General features: G+C 50.0%; 4 protein-coding genes across 4 annotated transcripts; all 4 read right to left on the bottom strand.

Annotated features, from left to right (window-relative positions):
* Positions 1-702: 702 nt before the first annotated feature.
* On the bottom strand, positions 703-3,121 carry FPRO_09777 (putative SCT1-suppresses a choline-transport mutant; the record flags this gene model as incomplete). The annotated part of the gene is made up of 2 exons (XM_031233204.1): positions 703-2,787; positions 2,897-3,121. The coding sequence occupies 2 exons, from the start codon at positions 3,119-3,121 to the stop codon at positions 703-705; spliced, it is 2,310 nt and encodes a 769-aa protein (XP_031083065.1).
* A 1,858-nt stretch (positions 3,122-4,979) lies between these two features.
* On the bottom strand, positions 4,980-7,144 carry FPRO_09776 (uncharacterized protein; the record flags this gene model as incomplete). Its single annotated transcript, XM_031233203.1, has 2 exons — positions 4,980-6,179; positions 6,233-7,144. 2 exons carry the CDS (start codon positions 7,142-7,144, stop codon positions 4,980-4,982), a joined length of 2,112 nt encoding a protein of 703 aa, XP_031083064.1.
* A 572-nt stretch (positions 7,145-7,716) lies between these two features.
* On the bottom strand, positions 7,717-8,688 carry FPRO_09775 (ubiquitin and ubiquitin-like proteins; the record flags this gene model as incomplete). Its single annotated transcript, XM_031233202.1, has 2 exons — positions 7,717-8,396; positions 8,451-8,688. 2 exons carry the CDS (start codon positions 8,686-8,688, stop codon positions 7,717-7,719), a joined length of 918 nt encoding a protein of 305 aa, XP_031083063.1.
* A 2,667-nt stretch (positions 8,689-11,355) lies between these two features.
* Positions 11,356-13,881, bottom strand: FPRO_09774 (uncharacterized protein; the record flags this gene model as incomplete). Its single annotated transcript, XM_031233201.1, has 2 exons — positions 11,356-11,456; positions 11,511-13,881. 2 exons carry the CDS (start codon positions 13,879-13,881, stop codon positions 11,356-11,358), a joined length of 2,472 nt encoding a protein of 823 aa, XP_031083062.1.
* Positions 13,882-14,694: the final 813 nt, after the last annotated feature.

Genomic DNA, 14,694 nt, shown 5'->3' with positions numbered 1-14,694 from the left:
GCTTCTGGAGATTTACTGATTGATAATCAGATGATCGATCAGATAATTAATTATACGCTGTCGCTAAACAATTACCTGCCTAGATACCGAAATGGAGGATGATTCAAATGATGAGATCGTTTTTTCTTCTCTGCATTACCAATGTCGAGTCTCCTATGGCTTCAAATAACCCAAACATTTCGCTTTATTCCTTCGCTCTTTTGCCTCCCCCGTCTATCTCCGATCACCGAGCCTGACAGCCTAGTACAGTAACATGGGCACGTCATTAGATTGCATCGGCTCCCACAAAAGAGTTATCAGATCCTGTCATTTTCAACCGTCAGGGTTCATCAAACCCCAGTCTCCAATTTCAGCTCTGACGAACCCCAGAATTAATTACAACATTTGTGCAGACAAGCGAAAAAACATTTCTTTAGACTAGCCCGTAGCCCCAGGTTTCTCTCATTATTTACATAAAAATAATTAACGTTTTAATTAAACTCAAGATTGAGATGTAACGGTCGTGTCAAGATCCGAAAACTACCTATCCTCCGTCAAAAATCTCTGTCCTTATGTCACTCGGTCCACTCATGTTCCTAAAAGATCATCAAAGAAACATGCTATGCGGTAGCCGATTCAAATAATACAAAATGCTTAGATATAGCTACTTGTAGCTTTCCCATCCCTAATGGTCTCTTCTGCCTGTCATCCGCTTTTCAATGCTTACGCGTTCTTCTTTCTGGCCTCATCATAGCCCTCCTCTTCACTGTCGTCATCCTCGTCGTCACCCTCTGTCCTTTCTTGATCTGTCTTATGTCGCCTATGCTTCATCGCCTCTCGAATCTTGCGACTCGCCTCATCAAATCCGCCTGAAGAGTCCAACGTGGTGAACCCACTGATAGGGAATCCACCAGATCCGAAACCACCTCCGCTGCTGCTTGACCTTGACCTGCTACGGGCTCTGGAAGGCGGCCGTGTAGAGAAGATGCCCACGTGACCAATATTGCTGAAGGAATCGTTGCGTGGGAGGGCTCGGCTAGACTGCGTCGTGCTTCGTCGCGACAGAGCTGGCGGGGTCTCAGGCTCATAGCCAGTACTGGACTGATCGCTGTCTCTGCGACGATGTGTCTTGGAAGTTGTGGACGAACCACCCTCGGCTTTGTAAAGGTCGGGCACAAGCCGTGCCTTTTCAAAGTCATCAAACATCTCAGGTCCCAGGGTGTTGATGACATCTGTTACCTGAGCGCTCAGCTCGGCTCGTCGTTCTCGTAGCTTGTGGATGTTGTAGTTGGAGGTTGGTGTCAAGCAGAGGAGTAGTGGACGCAGAGACTTGAAGATATCCATACCAACCTCACCAAAACGCAGTGATGCAAAAGTGATGCCAACCATAAAGGGCCACAATGCGAAATAAACCACCAGCAGTGGTACGCCTTCAGGAACATAACCCCAGAGACGGTCTTGCCACACCTTAAAAGTTATGATGGCCGAGTAAATATGGTAGAGAGTGGGTGCAAACCCGATTGCTACAAGGATCTTCCAAGTCGCCATGACATCGCGGCCGCGGATTTTGACTGTTGAGCCCGCCAGAGCTGTCTTGGCCTTCTGTCGGCTGATGATCTTGGTCGCTACGAAGACAGGCGAGAAGAGAATCAAACCTGGCAATGTACAAATGAAGAGGAAGAGTAGTTTGATAGATCGGTAGATGAAAAGGAATATGACCTTGATCATATTCATCTTGGCATATTGGACTTGGTGGTCTTTAAGGTTGAGGTACCGCAATTGAGAGTTGTACTCTTTGACTGCGGCAGACAAGGACGTGATGCGCTCATCGTTCTTGTATCGCTCATACCCCATGCACAATCTGCGGTTAAGCTCGATCACTACGGGGAGTGGGAGCTTCTTGCCGGTGGGGTTGTAGAGTCGACGAGCAGCCTGGATCACCATGAGTGTGTCGTAGTCTGGTGCAGAGACGGTGACAGAGTTCAGGGCCTGATAGACAGTGTCAAGAACTTGGCCAATGGCTTCACGACGTTGGTTGTTGCAGTAGAGCTCGACGAGATGACGAGGAATCTCAAAGGGGGCACCGAACTCAACAACCGCACGCGAGCGGAATTTGTGGGCATGGAAGTAATTCATTCCCACAGGTACGATCTTGAGGCCGCAATCGGGATCTTGGGCCAGAGTACCAAGGGCCATGATAGCGACACCAGCCTTGAGAGGTAGAAGTTCAGTGCGATCATGGCTACCGCCCTCGGGGAAGATACCAACACAGCCGCCATTGCAGAGCCGAGAAAAGACTGCCTCGTAAACTTTGGTCTGGTCAATGTGAGGCGCCAACTTGAACTTGGTGCCCTGGTAACCTGGAGCAGGACCCTTCACGTCCTTGTTGGTGAAGTTCCCATCTTTGTCAATGTCGTCACGACCTGTGAGTTGTTGCAGAGCGATCTTGCTCTTAAAAGGTCGCTTGACACGGATCTCTTCAGGACCGATAATCTGAGAAATATCGACACTGGCGCCACTGGTGTTCTTGGTTGAGGGGAGGAAGAGCATGCCCTGAACCTCACCCTCTCCCTCTCCGAATTTTGTACCGACACCTCGAACAAGAGTTGGGTCGTTGATAGGATCGGGGAGGTAGATGGTGCCAGTAGCTGGTTTGGCAGCATCTTGAGCGCGGCCGACGGGAACTGAACCAACTTGTCGCGAGCCCCATCCGATGAAGCCGTGAACTGACTTTTGGGCAATGAGGAGGGACGCTCGTCGCTTAGCTTCGTTACGGAGGGTACGTTGAAGGATAATCGCATCGACGAACTATCGCAAGTTAGTAACTGGTCTTGTCTTGTACAACATATCCCTGGTGCGCTCTATCTTTAACCACGAGACCCCCCCCCCCCCCCCCCCCAGATTATGCACAACTAACCTGATTGGCATGTGGCGCGGCGACGAACAAAACAGGGCCAGTCTGAGGAACACGCCAGGCACCTCGAGGCACAACTTCTCGGAAGAACATATCGACGATGTTGCCGACAGTATATAGGAACATGTCGTACTTCCAGTTCACCATAGGATAGAGCTCCTTCTGCGGGGTTGAGTTCGTCGCGGACTGCGGCGCTGCCGCGTCCTTTGTCCCAGCATGTTGAGACATTACGGGCTTGCGCGGAAGAGCCCAGCGTTATTAAAACAGGCGCGCGAAACGATATTTCGAAGTCGAGCTGTGGATAGATGTTGCACGATAAAAATTTCCGACAGAGCGGGCAAGCGAGTTGTAATCGATGTGAGGGGCGGCGGGCCTCAGTTATGGAGCGAACACAGGATGGACGGTCGGACGGAAATGTGACGAGAAATAATATATACAAATATTTGGAGGTGTTGGCTCTAGAGGGAGGTCTGCATTCCTGGAACGACAAGGATGAAGGATATGGAAGAAGATGCAGGATGGAAATGGAAATGGAAATGGAGAAACAGCTGGGGCTGCTGGGGTTGGGAACAGAATGTACTGTACTGCACCTCAAGGAGGGGAAGCTACTGTACTCCGTACGTGATGGAGGGAGAGGTGTCTGCCCAGTAAGGAAAGGTTGGTTTTAAAGCTGACAAGCTATGATCTTCATAGGATGAGTTAAAAACCACGGCACTTTACATATCTTTTGGCACGTCACAATTGGCTCCCTTTCTCGAGTCTTTTCTTTGTTGTTGCTGCACCGACTGTCTTTGTCGTCAACGAGCTTCCTTTTTAGTTACAATCGCCCGCTTGCAATCCCTTCTGACGACCGAGGATATATACTTCCAAGCCCTATGGACTATAGTCTGCGGCGCAAACCCCGTACCAACCCGTACTCGCACTCGGCGCTTTTCCCCTGCAAACTGTTTATCATCACTCCACTTACATCGGAGATCCGGTGCGGTACGGTACGGCATGGTGCAGGTTGCAAGGAGCACCAGGGTTTTTGCGCAATCAGTATAGCATCAAAGACATTGTTTAACCCGAGCATGCCGGTCACAAGCCACAAATAACGGTTCTGCATGAACAGTACGACAATATCTACTGTCAAGAGCTTCATTGAACCTCTGGGAGGCAGTCATTAAACTGCATCAAGAACAAGATATGTGCCGTCCCATCGCCTCCCTCGCCCTGCCGAGAGATCACAAGCCCGAGTCACCTATCCATCAATCAATCACAAGTTAATTCACACCACTATCGTCACCACCCCAGCCACTGTTAGTTTGCTCAACCCCGGAACCATCCGCTCCATCACGCTACAGTGTCTCTCCATATGGGTCCTTTACCGAATTCTCTTTGCGAATTTCCGAGAAACATCAAACAAGGAATAGAAAAACGCATCCGTGCACCCGTATTCACATGTCAAATTGTTGACTCTTTGTCGAGAATTCTCCATCATTGCGGTCACAAAATGTCCAGATATTAAATATGTTGAAAACAAGTAAACCTGCTTGGCGTAAATCTTGTCTATATCAGCCGAGTCCCAACAAAAAAGCCAAGTCAAGTGGCATCAATGCGGTTGAGACCTCTAATGCATGCGCCATCAGAACGGGGGGTGTCCACTCTGCAGCTTGGCTACCTATAAAATTGCCGTGCCTCTCAATCCGTCAGACCGTCTGCTCATCCCGAGGCCGAAAGGATCTTCAGATTTCGATAGAAGAGAATAGACGAGACGCTGGGTTGGGTATTCTAGACCTTTGTACAACTGCATAATGCTACACACCTTTCGACAGACCCCTGCTTCAATATGCAACTGTGGTGCGTTATGCTGTAACTACTGTCACTGTTCAAACTTTGAGGCTTAGGGTAGGTACGTTTTTCCACAAGTGCACCAAATACATCATGGATGATCATGTGCTGGAAGTTGTCACGATGGTTGAAAGACGTTATTGGTATTTTAGTAAGAAATATAGGTAATTAAACATCCTCCCACGCCTTGGTAACTTGAATTCATCAAAAGACACGCTGAGAGATTGTCCAACTCCAGGCCAGTGATCTTGAGCACTCAACGTTTTCCACGACGCCGGCTCTTCTTCTCTGGCACACTTGCGCTGCCGCCTTCTAGCTCACCCTCCTCAATCTTGCCCTCATTTTCCAACTCTTTCAACTTCTCTTGCCCTGATATAAACATGCTCAGATCGCGGTTCATCTCTTGAAGGTCAGCATTCTCTCCTTTAAGTTTCTCCAACTCTTTTACTATTGCTCCGTGGTCGCTGTTGAGATGCTCAATCCGCTTCATCAGTCCCTCGTTCAAACGTTTTTCCTCTTGGAGAGATTTGCCAAGGTTGCGTGCTAATGTTTCGCTCCTGCTCGCCTTGTTCCGCTCTCGAGCAAGTTGCTTCTCTAGCTCTGGTATTGTTTCCTGGCTGAGGGTTGTATATTTTTCATCGAGTACTGCCATACTTTCTATAGCCTTTGAGGCTTGTGCCGCAGCTTCCTCGGCCGCAGCAGAAGCTTTCGAGGCCTTATCAACAGTCTTGCTGATCAGTTCTTCATAGTATGCCCTTTGGGATTCCAGTTGACTCGTGACCAGGTGTGTGTACTCCAGACCAATGCTGTCCAGCTTGGCTCGAGGAACCACATCCTCTTCTTCCAAATGACCGACTGACCTATTTCTTGAAGGAAGTTCCACAACCTTCCCATCACCTTTATCTCGTATGAGTCGATGAACCCACATGTCTCCAGCGTAATCCCAAACATGCTGTGTTTCCAGCTCCAGAGCAAAACAGTGGGCTGTTTCTTTCCAGTGATCTTTGGCATGGCCACCTTTGTATCGGCCACAGCCCACATAGCCGCAAATCAAACAAATCCATAGGTCATCTGTGCAATCGCAGATGCTGCAGAGATTCGAGACTCCAGACCCAAATGGCTTTGAATGAGGCCCCGAATGATCTGATTCTGAGTTGGGTGAGGTGTTTGTGAATCGACAGACAGGACACCCAGCACCTTTCCAATTCTGGAGGCATGTACAGTGAAACACATGAGAGCATGGTATTGTCATCAACCCATTTGTCTCATCCATGCGTTCCAAGCATACAGGGCAAGTTGGCAATTCCACGAGATTCGGTGTTGGTGGAGGAAACGGTCTGAGGCTGCTCGACATGCCAGCAGGCGAGGATAAGGGGGAAAGAGCCGCGCTTGATTTTCGTCGTGTCGGTGTTTCGAATGTTATACTCTTGACGAAAACTACATGGCAGATTTGAGGCTGTATCATTGTTAGAGATAGGTGTAGGGAAATTATATGTTTTGGTCACTTACCTCCACAGTATTAAAGACCTTTCCGTCGAACTCTCTCCGCCATTGCTTGGCCCGAAAATTGTTTCGGAACTTAAGCAAGACGAGATATCTGTTCATCCGCGATGTCATAACCATACGGCAATGACTGATATCCCCCCTCCATTTTTCTCCAACGAAACCCATCAGGTCACCTGGCGACATATACGCCGGGACTGCTGGTATACAAAGAGTTGTGCAGTCGGTATCCTTTGAGCCACTTGCTTCAGTTTCTTGATGGTCCGTCTCGATGAGGCCGGAAGTCTCGTCTTCTTCTCTGTAGAAGTGTACGACTCCCCAGCCGAGCTCAGTATTCTTTGTCTCGAGAGGAAGAAACTCAGCTTTTGTCGCTGTACCGGCCCCCCCGAATGTTGGCCCCAGTGAAGGAGCCGCAGAAGGGCCACTTCGGGTCGTCTCGCCTGCCATTGCGTGTCCAGTCCTAAGGTCGACCGTCTCGAGGCTAACACGGCCAAACCGCCAGTCTCTAACTGCGTTCTGTGGATGTATCGCGACACTTGAGTTCGGGGGCGGAAAGCTGTTAGCTCGTTCGAGCCACTGTCTCTCGGTAACAATCTCGAGTTTCCGTCCGGAGTCTTTGACCGATGGCTTCGCAGCTGCGCCACAATCTATTATACCGAGATTCGACGAGGGTGAGTTTTCCCTCGTAAGAGTGTATGGACTTGCGTGGCTCGTTGATTCGTGCTGGGGATCTATAGAACTCGATACTTTATAAGTAGTTTGTCGGTCTGGTCGCGGATGGGATGGAAAATCGTCGAAGACACTCGCTTCAGGAGACGGAAGCCAAACTTCGTCTTGAGCTTTAGCTGCTGATGTTGCAGCGACCGGATCAGGAGTCGGATAAAGCTCGAATTTGAGGTGATAGAAGTAAGACGGCATAGCCTGATATATCGGTCTGCGGTAGAACCGCTTGCTCGAGAAAGATGCACTAGGTCTTGGTCGCAAACTCAGATTGGTCTAGGCATAGAGTGAAGTATATCGTTTGTTGCTAGGGAGGCCAAAATAGATGATGGTGAAGTGGTAGATACTTATAAGTCATCGTATGCCTAGGTGTGACAGTGACGACGACGAAGAGGAGGCCTGACTTGGTGGGTACACGAGTATTTAAAGAGGAAAGATTTGGACTTGCAGCTTGCGGCTCATGAGCTCTATGTCAGCCCCACCCATCATGACCTGGCTGCACTGTGGAGTACCCGGCAACTGAGGGGCAACTCCACACAGCGTCGTCAACAACACTTACATGGCAACACATGGAACATCACAACTGCAAGACAATCAGAAGATGTGATAAATAGTCAAGTAGACTCCAATAGTCTATTAGCACCTTGCATAGTATTTGTAAGGGCAAAAACTACATAATAATCATGACAGGCCTAGAAGTTGCCTGATCTCGAATTCAATGCCAGTCCCTAACGCCATCATAAAATCCTGTCACCGTTCGTTGGAATAGCTTACTGGCCACCGCGAAGTCGGAGAACGAGGTGGAGAGTTGATTCCTTCTGGATGTTATAGTCGCTCAGGGTGCGACCATCTTCCAACTGCTTACCAGCGAAGATAAGACGCTGCTGATCAGGGGGAATGCCCTCCTTATCCTGAATCTTGCTCTTCACGTTGTCGATAGTGTCACTAGACTCAACCTCAAGGGTGATGGTCTTTCCAGTGAGAGTCTTCACGAAAATCTGCATACCACCACGAAGACGGAGCACCAGGTGGAGTGTAGATTCCTTCTGAATGTTGTAGTCGGAAAGAGTTCGGCCATCCTCAAGTTGCTTGCCAGCAAAGATGAGTCGCTGTTGATCCGGGGGAATACCCTCCTTGTCCTGGATCTTGCTCTTCACATTATCAATGGTATCGGATGACTCGACTTCCAGAGTAATGGTCTTTCCAGTAAGGGTCTTGACGAAGATTTGCATACCACCACGGAGGCGGAGGACGAGATGAAGGGTAGATTCCTTCTGGATGTTGTAGTCGGCAAGGGTTCGACCGTCTTCCAGTTGCTTTCCAGCAAAAATCAGGCGCTGCTGGTCAGGAGGGATACCCTCCTTGTCCTGGATCTTCGACTTAACATTGTCGATGGTATCGGACGACTCGACCTCAAGAGTGATGGTCTTGCCAGTGAGGGTCTTGACGACTATGAAGAGTTGTTAGAAGCAGATCGTGCGGCGACGAAGTCGATGTAACTTACAAATTTGCATACCACCACGGAGGCGGAGAACAAGATGAAGAGTGGACTCCTTCTGAATGTTGTAATCAGAGAGAGTGCGGCCGTCCTCAAGCTGCTTGCCGGCGAAAATCAAGCGTTGCTGGTCGGGGGGGATGCCCTCCTTGTCCTGAATCTTGGACTTGACATTGTCGATAGTGTCGGAAGACTCAACCTCGAGGGTGATGGTCTTGCCGGTTAGGGTCTTGACGAAGATCTGCATGGTGGCGGTGATCTGTCGCGAAAGTGATGTGGATAGATAGTAATCGGACGAGAGAAGGTCTTTGTTATCGCTAGTCTTGAGCGAAAGTAAAGTCTTGGGTGAGAGATGTTTTGGGGAGAAAAGAGGATGAAGTCAGAAAGAGGTGAGAGAGGTTTAAGTACTGAGGGGGAAGGTTTGTTTGATAATCAAGCGGGCGGGCAGGCGAGAGGGGGCGCAGTGACTGGATTACGCTTGCCAGTGACGAACGGCAACGGCAAGGCAGCGTGGCAGACACTGGAACCCAGGAGCGCAGCTTCCGGGGGCGGATGATTCATGAGAGCGAATGACGGTCGCGGCTAGGGAAGGCTCCAGAATCTGGCCAGGCTGCAGAGCGCCACTACAAGTTCTCAGTACTTTATCTTTATGTGACACTGAGGCTTGATATGAGGTACTCGAGACCTGTCACTTATCGCCGTGAAGTGGGTCCAAGGTTCGCTAAAGGCTGAAAGTCAGACTGATGTCAGGAGCGGTGGTTGGATGTGTCTGTTCATTCATGCTCTAGCATCTTCGAGGAGGATCTCGAAGCACTTAGAAATATAAAAGCAAATCTTGTCCTCAAGTTCAAGCAAAGTCTTTATCTGAAGTGCTTACAACAAGCGACAACCACCGACTAACAAGTCAAAGCGTGTCTACCATAGACCGACGCAGTTCTTTATCCATTACCCGTCTCATTCACCATCTCACCGTGATTCACCACGCATCAGCAGATACCCACGGCCTAGCGCTAGGATGCACGAGAGCGGAGTGGCGGAGCCTGGAGTGGGCATGTCGCCACTTTACCCCGGGAAAGACAAAAAGCGATGCTTGTTTGGATGTCTTGAACAGACGCAATTCGACCATCACACATTTGTCTAGAAGAATAGCTAATTTATTCAAGCCTTTTCTGGGAGATCGCAGGTGATCATTCCCCAAAGCTTCAGAGACCAAGCCTTTGGCTCAGGAACCGATGGCGAACGCTCTGGATCAAAACGCCGAGATAACTCAAAGTGGATTTGACAGGATACGGAGTAGGTCTAGCACCACTATCAGAAACGGGAGACTTGATGTACCTGGACGGACACCTCTCTGGCATCAAGAGTTCAGCACTCAATTATCTTGCAGTCAGCGATGCTGAATTTTCACAGCAGAAAATTTGACGACTCCCAGTCCAAGTTCCATATCGAAATGTCCCGGGGGTCACCGACTTCTGCCGCCCGCTGAATCCGGTCTTGTCGGTACTTGCGACGTCATCAGCCAACGATTCTGGCCCGTGAGGACCCTGTCTTGACGACTACCTTGTTCGCATCAACTTCTTGAACTTGCTGCAACACAACGAGGCTGGTAACGTTTCGAGTTTGGATCACGGCAATGCCTTGAATTCGAAGGCATTCATTTCCAGCTATGATTGTCTCGTTGCTTTCATCTGCGAATGATCGCCTCACTGTTTCGATTCGTTATCAAACCTGACAATGAGCTTATCTCAAACAATTATTACTTAACCTGGCGTCTTATCATGACCCCGCCTTTGTGGTGTTGGCAAGGCACCTCGTGAACCACCCAGACCCCCCGATTTCGTGATAGCTCGGCAATGCCTGAGGGTGTCTAATGCTATCGGTCCGCCCCAACAGCCATTGTGTTTCAGTTGATGCTATGGCTGACTATGTTTTTCGCTTTCCCCTCCAGCCGTTGCAAATATGCGTCTGGATTAGGAAGTTTCTTAGTGTCGAGTGAGACATTGTCTCAAAGCTTCTGAAGTTGTGACTCCAAACGATTCAAGCAGAACATTAAGGAATGGAGTGGCCTTGAGGGTATTACTTATGATAAATGTCCCAGGTTTTGCCTCCCCTTGAGTGGCCCCTAACATTAGTTATTTGACCGTTCAGACATATTATGGTCATGCACTGGTCACTTATTCACAATTTCCGTTCAGTACAGACTGAAGTTTTAAGGGGTTTAAAATTCCGTTCGATATACTTGTGGCAGCTTTGTAGCACTTGCCAAGCATAGAGCCTTTTTTGTAACTATCCAATATCCCTTTGACAAACTGCTAAAGTAAAAAACACGATTCGCTCTGCTCTTCATCGTCGACTTCGCACTCTGCTTGCCGCGAGTCCAGCCCACTTGAGCTCACCAACGCCCTCCAAAGAGACTGTAAATCACACACACCTCCCATATAGGCTCATCAGCCATGCGAATTCTTTCATTCCTCAAATGCCACATCGTCAAACATGATCCCGTAATAACACCACAAAATGGGTGAGGTTCGCTATCATCTGTATGGTACGGTCGTTCTTCTCTTTCTCCAAGACTTTAAAACAATAAAACAATAAAATATGATAAAAAGAACTAAAACGCTCTGTCTTCTTCAGTCATACAATCATAGAAGAAAGTCATAAGAAGGTCATAACACATTTTCCCGTGTCAGGTAGCTTCGTGTTGTCGGGCGGTGACCAGCCGTGATAGAATGTTAGAGTCATGTTCGTATGCTCAAAAAGGACAAATCTGGGGTCGCTGTTGACCAAGATTGAAAAGGCCTTGTCAACGCTTTCGCTGTGATAAAACAAATGCAACAAAGGAAAAGAGGGCTCCTATAGGGCCCCGTCATATGTTTTGACAGTGTCATAGCATCGTGATTTGAGTAGCAGTATCTTAGTTGGCTCGGATAACAAGCTTTGAGAGGAACTTGTTGGACAGGGAGTCGAAGTCGTAGCGGTCAAACTTTGACTCCTTGCGGGTACGAAGATAAGCCTCTGTGATGGTCGTTAGTGCGAGATATAAGAACAATACTGTCAAGGTGTACCTACCGTGCTTGATGACGTGCTGTCTCACTTCAGTCATGGCCTCGCAGACCGAGGTGTTGTTGTGGAGGAGGTGGCCATGCTTGCGTGTGTCCCAGTCGGTGAAGGCAGGGAGCTTCTGGGAGATGGCGTGGAAAAGACCCACAATCACACCAACAGGTGTTGTCTCCATGTCAAGGCAGAACTTGTTGACGGCAACAGGGTCGGGGACTCGGTAGTGGCAATCGAACTGCATCTCCTCCCAGACAGCAAGGAGGATGGAGGCAATCATGAAGATGGTAGGCCAGTTCTTCATCTTCTCACCACTGTAGACGCCAGAGTAAAGGGCAGAGAGCTCCTCGAGGATATCCTTCTGCAACTCACGCCACATATCGGCGAGGGCACACTTGATCTGGAAGTTGATCATGACAGGGGCAACAGTACGACCGTAGTACTTGGAGTCCTCGTCGTCGATCTGACCATCGAGGTCAACCTCGGATCCCTGGTTCTCAACCATGGTGATGTGCATGGTGAGGTTGTAGGCAAGGACCAGCTTAAGCGACTTTCGGATAACAGGCATCTTCTCCTTGACATAGTAGCGGTGAGCGGTCTTAAGAATCTCAGTGATAAAAGGAGTACCCTCGAAATGGTCGTCAATGAAGTCTTCGAAAGGACCATCAATGTGCTTGTCAAGATACTCAGAGAGTGCATCAAGACGAATACCTTCGGCACCGACGTCAAGCTTCTCAGTGCGGGTCTCGAAGTCAATAGGCTCCTGGTCGGTGAGTGTGGACTCGACCCAGTCAACCGAGAAGCAGCTGTCGTCGGCAACAAAGACCTCGCGAACCATAACGGGGAGCGCGAAACCGTATCCGTGGGTGATCCACATAAGGGTCTCCTTCTGGGCGAAACCCTTGACATTGTAGACTGAGACACCACGGTCCATATGTCGCTCGTAGTCGGCCTTCCAGTCCTTCATGAAGTAACCAATATCCTTGATGTCGATACGAGTGCAAGGAACCTGCCAGAGTCGGGCGTGAGAAGGCTGGCAACCAGCACAGGGCTCGCCCTTATCGCAAGTCTTCTTGAGGAATTTGCATCGGAGACAAGCTCGCAATTTTCTGATCTCACTAGCCTGCTTTCTCTGCTCAGGTAGAAGAGGTCCCTTTCTGCGGCCAACCTTCTTCTCAACGGTACCATCCTTCTTGCCGTTGGAAATACGTCGAACAACATTCTTAGTGGTGCTCTTAGCAATGGGGCTCTTACGAGGACCCGAGTTTCGGCGGTTAGTGCTGCTGGAAGATGGGGAGACAGATCCGGCACCACTGCCGGGGCTATGACGGCTCGAAGAGGGTTCAGACTTGATGGGGACAGTGGCGACAGCGGTGGCAGCGACAGTGGTGGTAGCAACAGGCTCATGGGTATGTGTGTGAGTGTGAGTGTGGTTGTGAGCGTGGCCATCGTTGCTGAAGCAGTTGCGGTGGTTACCAGCATCGACATAGCCATCAGACTCGGGAGAGAATGGAGAGTAGGGGAAAGGCGCAATCTCCTCAAAGCTTCCGAACTCCATGGAATTGGCGCCGTCGGATGAATCGGAATTGGTTCTCAAGTGAAGAGTCTGGGAAGGGTTGAAGATAGCAGCGCCCTGCGCGTGAGCTTGTTGGAACTGATCGAAGTTGGGCTGATTCCAATCCACCATGGCCCAGCCCTCGCCTGAGGATGAAGGAAGAGACAATACCTCGAGGTATGTGCCAGTAGGAGAGTTGCTTCCGACGCTATCAAGACGAGGTAATCCATCCATCTGCAGAGTATTCTGGAATTCCTGCCAGTCCCCCATTCCGGTGTTGGGCCACACGGCTTGTGTGTGGTCGTCCATTGGCAGTCCATTGAATGTCGATTCGAGGAGATTGGCTTGAAGAGCTGCCTGCGTAGTCGCGGGAAGATAATCCAGGGGGTTGGTCGGCTGGAAGTTTGCAGGGAAGGCATTGAAGCTCATGAGGGCAGCATCTTGGATGAACTGTGTCATATCAGTAGCAGCGAGGTGCTGCTGTTGCTGCTGCTGTTGCTGAAGGGCCCAATCCGTCAAGGGGTTCACACTTTGCTGAAAAGGTGATTGTTGTAACGGCGAGTGCTGGCTATGAGGACTGGCGGATTGAGATGGAGGAGAGGACTGGTGCTCCTCCGGGCTCATCGAGGCATAGCCGTGAGAGTTGTTGGAAGACATATCGAGGGGAACAGCCCAGTGCCGGGCGTCCTGGGGCATGATGTTTGAAGCAGCCGAAGGACTCGAATGGGTCGTGGCAGTCGAGTATGTTTGGTAAGCAGCGCGATTTCGAGTATCGAAGGTCGTCAAGTCGAGATAGGCATCACCCCCGCCGTTGTTGAAGTCGTAAGTCATTCTGGGCAAAAAACAGAAGGGAAGCGGAGTAGGAAAAGGCGGATGATCGATAATATTGTAGGAACTGAGCGGACGACACCGCTCTTTCGTGAAGTCCCTTGTTGAGGTGAAGGAAGGAGGTCTGAGGTTTTGGAGCAGCTGGAGAAGGAGAGGGACTGCTGGAGAAGGCTCAACGGCGGGTAGATCATGGGTTAGTCTCGCTGCTGTGGGCGGTTTGTCGATGGGGGAAGAAGCGGTGAAGCCGTCGGGACATGTAGCCAATGGCCAGGCCACCTGAGATGGAGGCGCCCACCCACTAGAGTGGCCGCTACATAAGCCTATCCGCTGGCGGCGTCCGCTCCAGTGAAGAGCACACGACCCGCTATGGATTGCATGGATCCCGCCTAGCACCTCACAGGCTCACACCCCGGGAACCCTTGGGTTACTGTACTGGCTGTTCTGCTGCAACCGTCCTGCGCCTCTTCTGGGGTGTTGGACATTGACCAATTGTGGAAGTGGGATCGATGGCATGACAGAACCTGGTTCATCTGTTAAGGATTCCTCGTTGGCGCCATGTAAACACAAACAGGTTTACCCCGAGCAGAGTCTAGCCAACCACCTTGGTAGCCGCGGCCGCCGCCATCGCTCCGAAGCCATGATCCAAGGTTTCGGTTGACAGAAAGTCAGTCTGTAATCTGAAGTCAGTGGTTATGCTGTCGATTACTGTCTATACCACCCTGGGCTCTACCACATGTCGCCCTGCGACTCAGCGATCACCAGCCATAGCAACATCAATTCCCTCATGGTGTAACATGAATTCTGCCTCCTCACCAG

Source organism: Fusarium proliferatum, assembly GCF_900067095.1.
Source record: "Fusarium proliferatum ET1 genome assembly, contig: FPRO_scaffold006, whole genome shotgun sequence".
Classification (NCBI taxonomy): domain Eukaryota; kingdom Fungi; phylum Ascomycota; class Sordariomycetes; order Hypocreales; family Nectriaceae; genus Fusarium; species Fusarium proliferatum.
Note: the sequence above shows the minus strand (reverse complement) of the source record. Positions and strands in the feature narration are given on the sequence as shown.